Raw genomic sequence first — 17,290 nt, 5'->3', positions numbered from 1 at the left:
AACTCAAGAAAATTTATAAATGTACTTCTGCTCAGCTCACATCTCTTCTATTTTTATCAAGTCACTTTTACTGCTAATCATTAGTAACACTTTATTTACTGAATACTTGAACTTCGTGGCAGCGTAACATGTTGGTGACTCAGCTCCTGGGCTGTTGGTATGGACATGAGTTCAAATCCAGTTCACTTTGTGGAGAGTTTGCATGTTCTCCTCATGGTTGCCTGAATTTCCTCCCACAGACTAAAAGTATGTATGTTGGGTGAGTTGGTGATACTAAAATGCCTGTACTGTGTGTCTGTGAGTGAACGTGATTGCCATGTGACGGACTGGCATCCTGTCGAGGATGTACCCTAGCTCAAATCCTATGCTACCAGGATAGGCTCTGGACCACTCTAACACACACACACACACCATCTGAACCGCTTGTCCCATACAGGGTCGCCGGGAGCCGGAGCCAAACCCGGCAACACAGGACGTAAGGCTGGAGGGGAAGGGGAAACACCCAGGACGGGACGCCAGTCCATCACAAGGCACCCCAAGTGGGATTTGAACCCGAGACCTACCAGAGAGCAGGATGAGGTCCAACCCACTGCACCACTGCACCCCCCCTCACTCTAACATAGCACTAAACAAACAGATATTGATGATGGATGGATGGATGGATGGATGGATGGATGGATGGATGGATGGATGAAGTGCTGTTATTAACCCCTCTGACTCCCCTTGGTTCTACATTCAAGGGCAGCTTTGCCAGGTTGAGATCAGCAAGCACTCTCCATTCGGACTATCTCGTCCACTGGAGATCATCAGCTGATCTGACGGGAAGCATCAGACTTCACATCAGTCAAGATATCTAGAGTACAGCTCCACCTGCAGTACTCGGGATGTGGAGGATAAAACAGGTTACATGCTGGCATTTTTGGAATATAGTTAATGCACTTACTTGCCACAGTTGTGTGTGATTGTGTTTTTAATAATAATCTTGTTTCATTTCCAATTTTGTATGGATACCAGCTATATCTGATGTTTCTGCCAACTGAGATTTAATTTGGGTGGTTACAAGATGACTCCAGGTTGCTCTGTAATATTTGGTCCATTAGCTGATGCTTTTCTTGAGAAGGATTTTTGTCATCCTAAGTTCTGTGATTTTCTAAATTTCCACTGAAAGGTCTATTGGCCAAAAGAAAAAGTCCCTGACCTTTTGCAGTACATATGAAAGGGAATTTATCATGATGCTTTTTGGGCTTATGTGGGTGAATCAGAAGTTCTCAGGAACACCCTTTCTGGACATACTGAACCCACACATCTGCAAGTCCAGTAATAAAAGTGATGTAATCGCACTTCAGTGAACTGGAAAAGAACTTCCTTTACGTATTAAACTAACTTGAATTTTGCATTTTGTACTGTTAAGTGCCTTCAAGTCAGCTCTTAGCAATCACACGCATAGGGTGTGAGGGAGTGTGGTGGTGCAGCAGGCTTAACTGGGTCCTGCTCTCTGGCGGGTCTGGGGTTTGAGTCCTGCTTGGGGTGCCTTGCGATGGACTGTCCTCCCATTCTGGGTGTGTCCCATTCCCCTCCAGCCTTGCACCCTGTGTTGCCGGGTTAGGCTCTGGTTCGCCGCAATCCTGCTTGGGACAAGTGGTTCCAGAGTGTGTGTTGCTTGAGACTTTCATGTCTGCAGCTATGTCTCCTTCTCTTAATGCATAAATTGTACTTTTGCTGAGATGTACGTCGCTTTGGACAAAAGCGTCTGCTGAATGAATAAATGTAAATGTTTGTGTGCTTAGGGTGCTTCCAGAATGTTCTGTCCTTGGCTTCCTTATAGTTGAAAGGATGGGTCATAGTCATTCTGACTGAGCCCATCCATTTCACTGCTGGGTGTCCTTTATTTTATCGGGGGTGCGGTTGCGCAGTGGATTGGACCACGGTCCTGCTTTCCAGTGGGTCTGGGGTTCGAGTCCCACTCGGGGTGCCTTGCGACGGACTGGCGTCCCGTCCTGGGTGTGTCCCCTCCCCCTCTGGCCTTACGCCCTGTGTTACCGGGTAGGCTCCGGTTCCCCGCGACCCTGTATGGGACAGGCGGTTCTGAAAATGTGTGTGTGTGTGTGTCCTTTATTTTCCTCCAACTTTTCCAAACATTGCCATCTTCTCAAGAAAGTCCAGTCCCAGCATGACATGTACAAAGTGTAACCTCCGTGTCATCGTTTATTCTCGCTTTAAACAAGATGTTTTTAGATGTACAGTGGGGTAACAGATAGCATAGCAGTCAGCGCTGTTGCCTTTGGACTTGAAAAACTCAGGTTTGAATCCCACCCTGTACTACCATACCTTTGAATAAGGTATTTACCTAAAAAATGTTGGAATAAATAGTAGAACAAATGGGTAAATGGTATAATATAAGTGGCTAGATGATTTGGAGGAAAAGCATCATTTTAATGAATATGTGTAATCCAAGATTAAAACAAATATAAGCATTTCAAATTACTATCCCTCTCTCTAATAAGAAATAACGGGCATACAGGGACAGAATATCTTAGAAAAGTTCAGCCTAACTCTAACCAATTCCACTTATGTGGAAAAGTCTGAAAAACTACGAATCGTTCAGTCACTTTGGCACGGGGAAGACAAAACAAAATCGGTGTCAGCATAAACTGAGCCCAGCTGTGATGCCTTATGTCGCAAACAAGCCGGAGAATAATTCGCATTGTGATTATGGTTACCGTGGTTACCGTTGCGCAACAGCCGCGGCAACGGCTCGTCCTGGGAATCCGAGCGGAACCTTTATTGGTCGATTCCAGCGGTTCCCACCGGTGTGTGTTCGGGTGCGGGAAATCTACTTCCGTCTTTCTCCAGCTACTCCAGGAGTGAGCTAACTGGCTCCACATAAGGTATGGCTAAACGCAAACAACTCACGCTTTTAGTTGTGTTATGTTCCTGACAGGAGAATTTACGTTTGTTTTGTGTTGTTAGTTGTCAAATAATTCATCAGCGTCGACGTGTTTTTTTTTTTTTTTTCCCGCCCGCGTCGCCGGTCATGTAACATGTTCATGATCATGTTGTCGACACGCTGCGAGACGAGAAAAAAAACCTGACTTCGCTTCAGCTACACACACCACCACACAATAAAACGAATCCGACGAGGGAAAGCTAACTAAGGAAGACATCAATCGTGCAGTAAGCTGATAATAAACACACTGCAGTGCAGTGGATACTTCGCAATGATTGTGTGCAATGCTAGCTGAGCTTGTGGCAACAACATGATGATCATGATTATGACGTTGCTTGCTAGGCGTAGCCTAGGGAGTGAGTTGAATCACTCGGTGTCCATTTCAGATCATAATCATGCCTGGTCGTGCAGCCGAACAAACTATTACTTCGTAAGAAATGTCGATTTATTGGCCTTAATCCATCCATAAAGTCTGGGGGATGGATACGTCGAGACTAAGTGAACCCTATCCTATTTGAATATGAATAAAACTACTGCGCATGCGTGAATTTATATTACCTAGGCTTAACACATTCATTCATTCATTTAGCTGACGAAAGCGACTTGCAGCATTAAACTATTTACTGTTATTTAGCCTTTTTATACAACTGGTTAATTTTACTGGCGCAATTAGGGTAAGTACCTTGCTCAAGCGTATTACATGATCTGGGGGTGGGATTTGAACCTGTGACGTTTGGCTTCAAAAGCAGCAGCTTATCCAGTATTTTCACTTACATATTTTTTCCAAGATGGAGAGAAATTAAATGTTTATTGGGAACCACTTTTTTCATCCTGTGTATCTTAATGAAGTGAATTGTGTTCTCTTTTAGAATGGAGTTTGCCGAGCTGATAAAAACCCCTCGGGTGGACGGGGTTGTGCTGCACCGTCCCTTCATGCCTACGGTGGAGGGCACTCTGTGTCTGACGGGACACCATCTAATCCTGTCATCCCGGCAGGACAATACCGAGGAGCTGTGGCTGCTGCACTCCAACATCGACTACATTGAGAAAAGGTTAGCGATAAAGCAGGAAGTAGTTCACCCACATGACTGTTTCTTTTGTATCATGTATGTGAGTGCTGTTATAACAACATACTAGAAGTGCTTCCACTGTTCTATAATTTTCTCTTATCTTTGTTCCTATTCTTTATACTCAGATGTCAGCAGCCCTTGCTTTTTTGTGTATGGGTGTGGTGGCTAAAGTTACAGACTTGTGAACAGGAAACTGTCTGCTCAGCTCCCGGGAAGCACCTTGCTATAGTTCTTTTTGGGCGAAGTATGTGACTTGCCTGGCTTACCTGTATATAGTAAGTCAATAAGGTTGTGAATCACTTTAGAGAAGGGATTTTTAACCTGGAGTTCATGGATGTTTCCCAGGGAGGCATGAAGCACAGGCTTGCTTTGGGGGTGGGACATGCAGAATGATGAAATAAAGGTTAAGCACAAAATAAAACAAATGTTATATTTTTACTGTATGTGATATAATTCTTGAATATAATCAAATTTCGGTGCATTGAACTGAGTTCAGTATTTACTTGGAATTTATACATATTTTTCCTGAAGGGGGGTCTTTAGCCTTCATCCAATTCATTTAATGGTCTTAAAGAAGAGACTCTCCTTTAGAGGTGCATAATCTAACCAAAATTAAATTCAAACTTTTGCTTCTCCATCTGACTTTGAAATCAAAATGTGTGTGGTGTACTGAAACCAAAGATTTGCTGCACTTGTTTGTATTGCTGCTAACTTTAATTAGTGACATCGTATTTATTCTGAAGGCTTGCAATGCTGAAGAAAATAAAACTGTATCAGTCATTGATGATAATCATTAAGCTTGTTCAGTTGCACAAGAACTTTAAAAAGTTGTGGCCATCCAATGTCTTCCTCCTAAGACATTGTAATTGTGTGGGAACTCATTTCATCATGTTGCAGCTCTGTGGTTCCTCCCATAAATTTCCATGCATTGTTGTAACAGAGTGACTCACTCCCAGTCAGTAAAGTGCAGTTTTCTTTACTTATGAGAAAGTATTTGAAGCTATAGACTTCTAACCATGTTGATGGCAGTGGTCTTGGCCTATGTAGCCATTTAGTCTGCATCTTTGCATTTTCAGAGTTTCACCCTGGTTGTGTTGAATGGTGGTAACATCAATCTATGTTACAGGTTTGTTGGTTCACTGGGGACCATTATCGTTAAATGCAAAGACCTCAGAATAATTCAGCTGGATATCCCAGGAATGGAAGAATGCCTCAACATTGCCAGTTCAATTGAAGTAAGTGGCACAAATGGCTTTCTGTGGTCAGATATCTGAAAACAGCTCTATGAACTCAGTCATGGTCTTTCTTTGCTCTTAGGCATTGTCAACCCTGGACTCTGTGTCACTCATGTACCCTTTTTTCTACCGACCAATGTTTGAAGTTGTTGAGGATGGGTGGAATATGTTTCTTCCTGAGGAGGCCTTCAAAGAAATAGAGACCCTGGTAAGATTTTGCTCAGTATGAAATAATTAGTTATTGAATATATTCCTGTCCCAGTGTATCATATGGAACGAGTGAAGGCCTCGTGTCCATTTTTGATCGAACTTGTTAATCTTGTAGTATGTGAAGAATTTTTCATTAAGTCTTGCAAAGGAGTGGTGCCTTATTCAGGGAACACCCTAATCCCTCCGTTTAGACTACAGATCACTCTGACCTTACTTGCATTGTCAGTTCATGAAAATAACTGGATATGCCTTTGTTGAATCCCTAGAGCACAATTTCTATCAAATTCTCATCACATTTCCAACAATTTCCTATTGAAGATAGCCTGATTAGACTAGGCTTCTTAAAGGTTTGAGCGAAGGAGGTATTTTTACATGTGATGGATTTATTTAGACAGATGAGTGGAGGCTGAGTAGCGTAAACAAGGACTTTGGTGTGTGTCCAACCTACCCCCAACTGGTGGCTGTGCCAAAAGCTGTAGACGACGACACCCTCCGGAAGGTTGCGACCTTCAGGCATGGAGGCCGTTTCCCTGTGCTCAGCTACTACCACAAGAAGAATGGCATGGTAAGGAATACTGTGGGTCTGCTATCAGTTCCAGTCTTTACTGCAGCAATTGTACACCAGTTTTTTCCCCTCATACACACAGGAATTTCAATAACCAGTGCCAATGCCAGGTGGGATCTTTTAAAAATTTGTAATTCTAAGAATTGCCAGATCACCAAAGGATTGTAAATCCTGCTTGAACCTTTTGTTTTAAATGGTTTATGATACATTTTGGCTTAATTTAAATTAAAGAAAATGCATACTGCACTTATAAACTACAAATCTGAGGGGGGGGGGGAATGGAAATACCACTTTTTTTACTTATTAAATATGTTTTTAAATTTTAACATGCAGATTTTGTTCTTGTTTTAGTTATCAGATACAAGTATAATATATAGATGGATCATAACTTTATTAATCCAGATGCAAATTGTACAAAGCCATAGGAGCACACATGTCGACGATGTAGTGACAGCAAAAACATAGTGACAGGCATGGGGGAAAAATAAATCAGTATAATTTAGATAAACATGTAAGGAAAATAAATTTAGTATAGACAGCTCTTTAGCACTAGACAAGTAGCTACTGAAGTAGAAATTTATTTTTGTGAAATGTAAAATAACAGCTGCTTTTCTAATGTCCTTGAAAATTTCTTCCAACTTTGCAAATGAACATTTTATTTGCTTTTATGGTTAAAGAAAAGAAATGCTTGGTTCCCACTGTTTAACGTGTTTGCCGTCTTCTGTGATGTTTCATGTCTGCTACTAGAGATAAAAACCCATTCAGGCCTCAGGAAATGGAGCCTTGGCTGCTGGGACTCCTCCTGTAGTTATTTATATGTGCTGCTTAATTAAATTCGCTTGGGAGCGTGTCACATCGACTGCCCGCAGTCACAAGGGGCTATCCGCCCCTCTCTATCTTCCTCTTCTACCCCTGTCTACTGCTGTAGCAGTAGTCACAGGATTAGCCCAGGCTGTTGCCATGGCTACTATTGTTCAGTGTCAGAATGGCAGGTTATGCTACTTCAGCACCAGAGCTGCGCTGTCTGTCTCTTCTCGAGACAGGGCATATACTCAGAGAAGAGCTGGGGTATGTGTAATTAAACTGGAAGTGGATGAAAGCCAGAAATGGCTTTTAGATTCCCGAGCCTTTGCTATATTCTTTACATAGACAGTGTTACTTAAACGAATAACACAGCTGTTTTTTTGTATTTATTTTAATGTCATTAAAAAGTAAGGTGATCTGAAATTGCTGTTTGTGACTTTCAGTTTTGCCTTTTGTCTTAGACCTTTGTGCTATGTGCTTGTGGTGTCATCTCAATGAAAGATAATGCCCTGCTTTCTTTTGCCCCCCTCCAGCATCTGCTTTCTCAATCTCACATCACCATCTTTTGTAATTGCTAGAATTTTAAAATGGGAGGGATGCATTATTTTCTTCTTCATAGACAAATAATTTTGACTTGCCCGCCTTGAGCCCAGCCATGATGACTAGGCTCTGTCTATGGCAACACATCAAAATGAGCTACTTGTGCTGGTCTGTGACTCTCTGGCTCAGGCCCTCTGGGCTCTCCTGTTTGTGTCCTCACCTCCTGCCAAATGACTCCTTTCTCATAGCTTGTGCGTCTCAAATGAGGCAATCAATCACCTGTTCTCTCTTCGCCCACTCTTTCCCCTTCTTCTCCTCTGTAGTCTCCCATGACTCCACCCACTGACACCCTCCCCATCTTTCGTCCTTCTTCGGAGCACACAGTTTTTCTCGGCAGCCCGTGTGTTTCAGGACTTCTCTATCTCCATTTCTTACATAGCACTGAATAGCAGTTTTCAACTTTGCTACATGATACATCCACAGTTGTTGTAATAATGAAAACACACTGAGAAGCATAAGTATTGGGACACTGGTGTAAACCCCCCCCGATACTCATGAAATTTAGTGGAATGTGAGACTTTAGTAGACAATGTCTGCTTTTATGTCTGGCTAAAACATTACTTTCTAATACAAGTTAATGTAGGAAAAATTCAGTTTTTCTGTTCATCTGAGCATAAATATTGGAACAAATTTAAAAATTGTGTGAACGTAGTATTTGGTCACATACTGCTTACATTCAACAGCTACCTCAAGGGTGCAACCCATCAACATCCGGATTCTTGATGTTTTCCTCATGAAATGCACTGTCAAGCCTTAATGCCAGTCTCTTTCAGTTTGTTTGGTGTAGGGTTTTGAGTTAAATCAAAAGACTGACTCCTGAATGAAAATCTGAAAAACAAATTTTAAAACAACAAAATACTTAATTTTGCTTCACTTGCACTTCTCACTGTATACCCTTTATTAATATTATTTTTAAGTCACTTATCTGACAGTTAATCAAATTACTGAAGCCATATCAGTTCATTTTGGATAAATTTGCCAAAATCAAGTCCCATTTTCATCCAGGTGTATTTATACAGTTTGGGTATTTTTAGCTAGGTATTTCATAAAGGTACACATACACAGTGGTATGAAATGTTCACTTTTGTTACACACAACCAAAGTTATATTATGACCTACCTAGCTGCCTGCAGCTGAACCTTGTTTAACCCTGAATGTACTTGTCATTGAATTTGCCTTTATGAAACCATATTTTACAAAAGAAGAAAAAGGAATGCGTAGTTAAAGAGAAATCAGAGGTGCAAGTTGCAGAATATGTAAAATCTTTAGTTCTGGATGATTAAATCTTCTCTGGCCCTAGTGATCGGCTGCCTTTTAAAAGTGTCTTTATAGAAAAAAGTGCATGTTTTATAACTGTGTTATGCTGTAATTTCACACTTCAGGCTGCAAGTATTGCATAGCGTTTAGTCCCTTGTTTGATGGAAGGAGCAGAACTAGAAATATTCCGGAAATATAAGACAGATAAGAGGCAACCAGGGTGGTATCTACAATCTTACCCTTATAGAAGCATCATTGATAAGGTGGTGTGAGTTTCGAATGATGATGCCTGACCTGATGAACGATTCCTTCCCTTTCTTGGTTTCCATCAGCGACGCCTATTAGTCATGTTAAGGAATTTATTCTACTCTTATTGCAAGTGTAGAAATTCCTATGGTAAAGATTTCTGTGCATAGGTTGCTTTCTTCTGCTTGAGTCATCAAAATGCTGGTTTTGCAGGTGTTTTTGGTAGGCAACAAGTGAGAGTGTGGGAGGATAATTTGCTTCTATTGAGAGAAGCAGCCTGTCTGTCTCTGTAACAGTATGAGAAATTTACCTGTAAAGTTTGAAAGAAACCGGTGGGTGGTACAGTTATAGCTGTTGCTTGCTCTGTCTGATGTAAGTATTTACCATGAATTGTTCCAGTAGAAATTACCCAGGTGGGTATCAGAGTGTGTGTGTGTGTGTGTGTGTGTGTGTGTGTGTGTAAAGGATAAATTGTAAGTAACTTGATGCTGCAATTCCTTTTGCAGAGTAGCATGAGCTAAATGAATAATTACATTAAGTAACTACATCGAGTACAGGATTCTATGGTTTGCTGTTCCACATTTCCTGTGTGGCAGTGATCTTAACGGTTCGGTGCACCTTTCCTTCTTTTCCATTGGCAGGTAATGATGCGTGCCGGGCAGCCACTGACAGGCACCAATGGGCGCCGCTGCAAGGAGGATGAGAAGCTGATCAATGCCACACTGCGCCCTGGCAAGCGTGGCTATATCATCGACACGCGTGCCATCAATGTGGCACAGCAGGCCAAGGCGCGGGGCGGCGGTTTTGAACAGGAGGCCAGCTACCCACAGTGGAGGAGGATCCACAAAGCCATTGAGAGGTGAAAGTTGATGCTGCCTCTGATCCATTCCCTCCCTCTAGATCATATGTACTGCTAGTCATTTCACATGTTGGTGTGATGTGCATTAATTGTGAGTAGCTTAACACTGCAGGTTGCTTTGGAGACAGCTTCAGCTGAATAAATAAATGTAAATATGCTGATAAAACGCAAATAATGTTGGCTATCATGATAAAGATTAGTTTTCTACAAACTAATAGCCTTGGGGAATATGATAAAATTATTAAATGTCAAACTCCCAGCTGTTCTAGAAAAATTTTACACCAAATATCCAGTAGAGCTCTTTTTAGACAGTGACATGGAAAGTTAAATTCTGTATGCATTTTAGTTACAAACAGACCTTTTAGTTCTCTACTGTGTACTAGACGAATGTGGGGACTTGACATTGAGACTACAGGTAGTGTTATTTATAACCTGGTGAACAAATTGCTGGGGCACTAGGATGAACTTGCCTTTTCTTAATGGCTGTGCAGGTACAACATCCTCCAGGAGAGCCTGATCAAGCTGGTGGAGGCGTGCAATGACCAGTCGCAGAGCATGGATCGCTGGCTGAGCAAACTGGAGGCCTCTAACTGGCAGACACACGTCAAAGAGATTGTCACCACTGCTTGCCTCGCTGCGCAGTGCATCGACCGGTGAGGTGGCATCTTTGTACATGTTGCTATCTGTAGGGACAATTGTCTGTCTACCCATCTATCTTAGTCTCTCAGAGACATTACAGTGAAGCCAAGCAATGTCCCTTTCTGTGTTTGAGATATGAGCTTCACACTTTGTCACTTAAAGAGAAAATAGAGAAAAGTAGGAAAAAACAAATGTTTGTGTGATGCTGTCAGTAGTGAAAACTTCCTGCTCTTCTTAGATGCCTTTGAAACTCAGATGTTGGGTTTAGAATAGCATGTTCACCTGCTGTCACTTTCCAAATTCATAAGAATTGCATTTCAGATGAATCGGCAGACATAATCTCACGTGATTAGCGTTTTTGAAATATGTACATTACAATAAATAAAACTTTAAGAAGGGAGAATAGGAAGACCAGATCAAGCAGGAAATGAAAATGAATGCTGTTTCCCAGAATAATGATATGTACAGTCAATCAACCCCCCCCCCCCCCCTCCACACACACAAGTAATTGTAGGTTTTTAACTTATGCGGGGCTTTTTTTCCTCTGCCCAAAGATTGGGAGACCTGTAACATCTCCCAGTTACTCTGAAATTTATATCTAGGTGTGATGGATGTCTTTGTGCCAGTTAATTATGCCTCATGTTGGGCCTGTTTTCTCCCAACTTTCTGTGGAACTCAGCCCAACATGCTCTAAGCTGCTTGTGACTCTGGGTCATTCAGCATGGTCTGCAGGTATCATCTCTGCTTTGTTTCAATTTTTGCTATTCCCTGAACTTTGCGGAAACCGTTGTAGAGTCCCTGTTACTGCTAAATGTTGTGAAAGCTGGTGCACAGACTCAGATTTGCCATATGGCTTCAGAACTGTAAGTTTAAGGATCTTATAGATAGATATTTCCTCCCCAAAACTGCAGGGAGGGTGCTTCTGTGCTTGTCCATGGTACTGAGGGCACAGACTCCACGCTCCAGGTCACCTCACTGGCCCAGATTATCTTGGACCCATGCTGTAGGACCATGCGAGGCTTCCAGTCTCTGGTGGAAAGGGAGTGGCTGCAGGTAAGACCCCTTGGAGGTAGCCACAGTGCAGTCTATATATAAAGCTAATAATATTACTGAATTTAGTTGAGATACTTACATTTATTCATTCATCATACATTCTCCAAACCAACGTACATCTCAGAGAAGAATTCATTACATCAACAGAAGAAAAGGTTTGGCTGCAGAAATGTGATTTTAGAGTATAATTTGTCACAATCCAGCATATATCACAAGTATCTGCATTTTGACATGTATGCTCAGTTTTAGTTTTGCTTTTAAATGTATATCACAGCTATTTAGTGGTAGAGGAAAAAAACTAGTTAATTAGTTGTTCCTTGACGTCAATGTCAACTGTGGGTAAATTCCATCATATTTTATGATAGTTTGTAATTTCTTGCCCAACCCTGTCCTTTGGCCCCTGCTGCAGGCTGGTCACCCGTTCCAGCAGCGGTGCGCACAGTCGGCATACTCCAACAGCAAGGCGCGTTTAGAGGCGCCTGTCTTTCTGCTCTTCTTGGATTGCGTGTGGCAGGTACTGCGCCAGTTCCCCTGCTCCTTCCAGTTCAACGAGCACTTTCTCGTGCTACTCTTTGAGCACGCCTACGCTTCGCAGTTCGGCACCTTCTTGGGCAACAACGCTGCCGAGAGGTTGGTGTGGCAAACAAGCACAGTGCATGTACACCATACACTTTCACCGTACTCCCTGTGCACATACATACAGTTTTTCCACATTTGCCAATACACAAAAATATGTACAAGAAATGCAAAGCTCTTTGAATCCATCCAGTTACCACACTTTATTATATGAAATTTGGAAGCATCTAAAGATGCTCTTTTTGTTACAGGGCTGAATCAATCAGCCACTTGTCTCTCTTTAAAGAAAAACGACGCTTAAGTTCAGAGAGTATGGTAAACGTGATATTGCATGTAACTGGAGATGGTGGTGAGTTTAGGGGGGTTCAGAGACACCATGAGCTGTCAGGAGCTTCATGTTTTGGTCCCTTGCTAGTCACGTAGAGTTTTGCAACAAGTAATGATGAGAATGATTAGAAATTTGGACTGTAAGTTTGGTAGGGGATATATTAAAAACACTGTCACCTGCTTTTGAGACTAGAGCCTATTTTTAGCTGTGCCTTCTGCTGTTGTGCCCTCAGCATGTCAATGAGCATCATATCTAAAGAGGCCCTCTTATTAGTAATGCTGCGACTGAAACCCATTTCCTGTGTACTTCATCAGGAAGCCAGTTCTAGTCATAACTGAAAGTTTGTTATAAGAGCTCACTGAGGCAATAATGGGCTTTTATGTGCAGAATATAATTACCTCCAGCTGTACAGATTGAATGCAACTTGTTTCTTCTGGATTTTCTTGATTGTGGCTGAGGTGTAGTGGGTGTCTTGTAAGAAGGTGTTGCATTCAGAACTCCTGAATTCCTTTCAGCATTCTAGAGTTCCCACTGTCTCCTTATCGCTGTTGCATTTCCTGTCAGGCTTAGTTTTTTAGTCAGCAACTCACGTAATAAGCATCAGGAAAAATTATCGTACAAAGTAACTTTTGACAATTGCTTGTCTGAACCTAAAGCTAGTCTTTCGCTGTTAAATGCGTTTTCGTTTACATTGCATTGTGCGTTGCTTTGGAGAGATTCATCTGCTAGAAGAATAAACGTAATGTAATGCATGCTAATTATGTAACTAGAAACACTTGAAATTCACAGAATCTATACTGCAGCATGAAACTTTCACACATTGTGTGAAACCGCTTGTCCCAAGCGGTGTCGCGGCGAACCAGAGCCTAACTTGGCAACACAGGGCATAAGGCTGGAGGCGGAGGGGACGCACCCAGGACGGGATGCCAGTCCGTCACAAGGCACCCCAAGTGGGACTTGAACCCCAGACTCACTGGAGAGCAGGACCCGGTCCAATCCGCTGTGCCCCCCTGCAGTATGAAACTCTTTAAAGATTAAAATGATATATTTATCAATATATTTCAGTATTGTTTATTAATATATTTAATCAACTCAGTAAAAGCTGCATTAATGCAGACTAAAACTAAGGACTACCTTGCCCTGCTTTTTACGTTCTTAAATATGGATTATTCCACACTCCACTTGTACATATAAAATTAATGTTTGCAAAGTGGAACCCTGCTGTGGTTAAATTTATATTCTTTTAACCTCTTTGATCCATGACGTTTAATAATCTGCGACCGCTGTTGAGCTTATTTTTACACCTTGAGATAAAATATCATTCGTTTTGACATTACTTAACGTAGCTATATTAATTGTGAGTTTTCAGACAGCAGAGCTTAATTTGGTGTAATTGAAGCTTCAAAGCCAGTATCTCATGTTTATTTTGAGAATTTCCTGCATACAATTTTGCATACTTGTTAGGCCGGAGTATTAGGTTCTCCTAGGAAAGTTTGTGTAAATTGAGGTCTATCCATGTGATCTCATCCTTTCATTCATTTTATTTTAACTGATGTAAGAATGCTCTTACCAAAAATAACCCTGGACTCGTGACATTGAGAATACTGGGGTTTTTTTTCCTTTTCTTCTTGTTGCTAATCTTTTGCAGCCATTACCATACACTTAATAAAGCTTCCCCCCATGATATCTTATAAACTTGTGGTGATCTAGAAATAGCACAGCCACGTTGGAATTTGCAGTTCATAATGATAGAAACCTCTATTTAATGTTTAGTATGGCATGGGAAAGAAGAGGACATAACCTGTCTGTGTGTTTGGGTGGGGTTCTCTCAGGCTGAAGCTTAAGCTCCCCCAGAAGACAGTGTCCCTGTGGTCTTGGGTGAACCGACCCCAGGAAATGGAGCGCTTCCTCAACCCACTTTATGAGCCCAACAACTTGGTCATCTGGCCCTCGGTGGCCCCACAGAGCCTGCTGTTGTGGGAGGGTAAGGGCCGCCTGATATCTAGTGCCTGTTGTCTACCCTTGGGACAGACTTGGTGGGAGGGGGAGGGGGGAATGTAGGAATCTGGCTAACATTTTAAGGTGGCAATGAAGTAAATTAATTTTGAATATTGTTTCAACACAATTTCATAGAAAACACAATATTGCAGATAACTTTCATATAGTCAAATGCAGTGTTTGTGTGGTGCCATATGAGTATTTATGTTCCACTAGAGGGCAGTGTTAGTTGGTAAAAGTCAAATTCATTCGGACACTTTTTAAGTTTGGCACCTGACTGATGGGCAAAAGGGACATGTTCACTTGTATGCTAATGATTCTTGTAGTTAATACAAAGAAGCTGAATTTCCTAAGTTAGAAGTGCCCACTTTCTGTGTCATTTGTAGGGTTTTATGACTGAAAATTGGTGCGCTAACTTTGACATGGCACAATTTTGCTTTATCCCGTGTTCAAAAATTGTCAGGTTACTAATAAATAAGGCCAGTTCTTTTTTGCCATTCTGAAGTTGAGTTGTTGGGTTGTATTGAGTTTTATTACACACATATGGTCAGGAAAAGTAATCTACCAGTACCCTGTTTTTAGATATGTTACATATCCTGCAGGTCCCTGTTGGTGTTTGGTTTCAGTGAGCTCATGTGAACCTGCGTGACTCTCATTAATGACATCCAAGGATTCCAGGAGTCACCCTGACACTCACATCAGGGCATTACTGTAAATTTTTTTTAATATCACAAAGGAAAGGGCATTGCAATCACTTCAGGAATGATATAGGGGGACCACTTTGATCTGCAAGATGCATGATTTTGGCAGTTTAATGACACAGCTTCAACTATAAATGTGTTGCTTTTTCACATTTGATAGGGCAGTGAACATATGTGGTTCATTCCTTTTAGCCTTGTACCTACTGCCTACTTCAGCTTCAAAATTTTAACACCATAAGGGTCTTAGCCATGCTAGTCCTGAAAAGGGGAGAAAATGTTGTCCAATTTTATATTTGACTTGAATGTTGAAAGCTTTTCTGGTGGAAACATTTAGCAATAACAGCATTGCATGCATATTTACACATTTTAGTAATTAAAAAAAAAAAAAAAAAAAATCTTTCTGACAAGCAATGGTAGTAACTGGTAAAGCTCAAAAACCTCACAACTTCAATAAATGGTCAGCTCCTGAAATGCACAACAATTCTCACCTTCTCTCCCATAAAACACCAGTGATCGTTTTGTAGGTGGTAGAATGAACTATGGGTTTTATTTTATTCCATGTAAATGGAACTTTGTGAACATGACATGCAGTCTTGTCCCAGGACAAGGTTAATATTCAGAGGTGTGAATGAATGGACTCAAACCTGAAGTTCACATAATGCTCAGATTTTTAACTGAACCATCAAATATGCCAAGGTTAACTGTAGCCATCATATTTAATGGAAGCAAAGATAGATTGGCATCAGTCATAATATCTGGATGGTAGGAGTCCTAGGACTGTCTAGTTTCTCATTTACTGTTGCCCTTGCCTCAGTTGTTGAATGGTGCAAAGTTCCTCCTTGTACGTGTGAAAAGAGTTGGCCTTGTTTTAAATGTTCTCTAATCTGAGGTAATTTTCCCAAAAGTTATTGCATTACATTGATGACAATTTTCCAGAAAGTCAGTGAACTTGAGGTCGTTGTACAACTAGTGTTTTTGGGAAACAGAAATCCTCCTGCATCTTACTCACTGCATTTTTTGTTCTTTCTGAACTCCCCCATCATTAGATGTAAAGCTGCTGTTGGGAGTACGTTTTGTGGGGGAATGTTGAAAGATGCATTATGAACTAAAAGAATGACTAGTCTATTGCTTTTTTAAAATAAATTTAAAGATCACTTGTTAAGCTTGAAATAACTGCATCACAGTAGTCTTCTTTTTTTAGTGGTCAGAACACTTTTTTTTTTTGTGCCTTACTGCCTTGCCTTTCTACACAGGGGTTTTCCTGCGCTGGAACCGGTCCTCCAAATGCCTGGATGAGGCCTATGATGAGATGGTTCACATCATCGAGTACAACAAAGAACTGCAGAGCAAGGTCAACGCCCTGCGACGACAGCTGGCCCAGCTGGAGACAGGGGATGGCCTGCTTGAGACACCTTAGTGGAGTCTTATACACATGACAGTCCTGTCCACAGCCTGACACACAAACACACGTGCACAAGTACACACACACACACACACACACACACACACACACACACAGACAGAGAGTTCCCATTCTCAGCCTTTCACAAACATGTCGACCATTTCCTCCACAGCGTCGCACACATGCAGATGCATGCATTAATTTTCCTCCAATCCTCTAACACACACATGCACAGGTACGCTGTACCCGTCCTGTTCTTCACACACTAATTCAGCACACATTCCTGCATTTCATGTACAATATAACACTAAAAATGGCTATCTCCATTCTTAGTCCTGGGAAGTCTGGGTCGAGTGTAACAACTGCAAGTCCTGTGTGACTGAGACACTGTGCTGATAGGTTGATCAGATTGAGAGAACTCTTAAGGCCACTCACTTGGGACTTTAAAGACTTCTCAGGACCATGATTGAAAGATATAGAGCACTACAGTGACAAATGTCAAAACTGATGATTTTTTTTAATGCATGCTGGCACTGCAGATCCAACGTGTGAGCTAAGATGGTAAAATTCGGACTAAAATGTTTATTAGATATCGCAAAGATCTGGACAGATTTAACAGTTGACTTTAAAACAAATTACATAAATTTTTCTAGGAAATGCAATACCTGAATATTGTAATACAAATTAATATTATGGAGGAAAGTCTCTAAATAATATGGTAACCACATTACAGTAATGTTGCTGTACATGTGTACAGTGTGATTGTGCCTTTGGTTGTGTATGATTCTCCTCTGTAGGTT

General features: G+C 41.4%; 1 protein-coding gene across 1 annotated transcript; it reads left to right on the top strand.

The window, feature by feature from the left end:
• Nucleotides 1–2,822: 2,822 nt before the first annotated feature.
• On the top strand, nt 2,823–16,580 carry mtmr9 (myotubularin related protein 9). The gene is made up of 11 exons (XM_018743444.2): nt 2,823–2,888; nt 3,817–3,999; nt 5,144–5,252; nt 5,335–5,460; nt 5,854–6,027; nt 9,576–9,793; nt 10,285–10,446; nt 11,344–11,485; nt 11,895–12,115; nt 14,222–14,373; nt 16,342–16,580. Exons 2-11 carry the CDS (start codon nt 3,818–3,820, stop codon nt 16,503–16,505), a joined length of 1,650 nt encoding a protein of 549 aa, XP_018598960.2. The 5' UTR covers nt 2,823–2,888; nt 3,817; the 3' UTR covers nt 16,506–16,580.
• Nucleotides 16,581–17,290: the final 710 nt, after the last annotated feature.

Source organism: Scleropages formosus, chromosome 1 (assembly GCF_900964775.1).
Source record: "Scleropages formosus chromosome 1, fSclFor1.1, whole genome shotgun sequence".
Lineage (NCBI taxonomy): Eukaryota > Metazoa > Chordata > Actinopteri > Osteoglossiformes > Osteoglossidae > Scleropages > Scleropages formosus.
The sequence above is the reverse complement of the archived record's forward strand: the minus strand, read 5'-3'. Positions and strand labels throughout refer to the sequence as shown.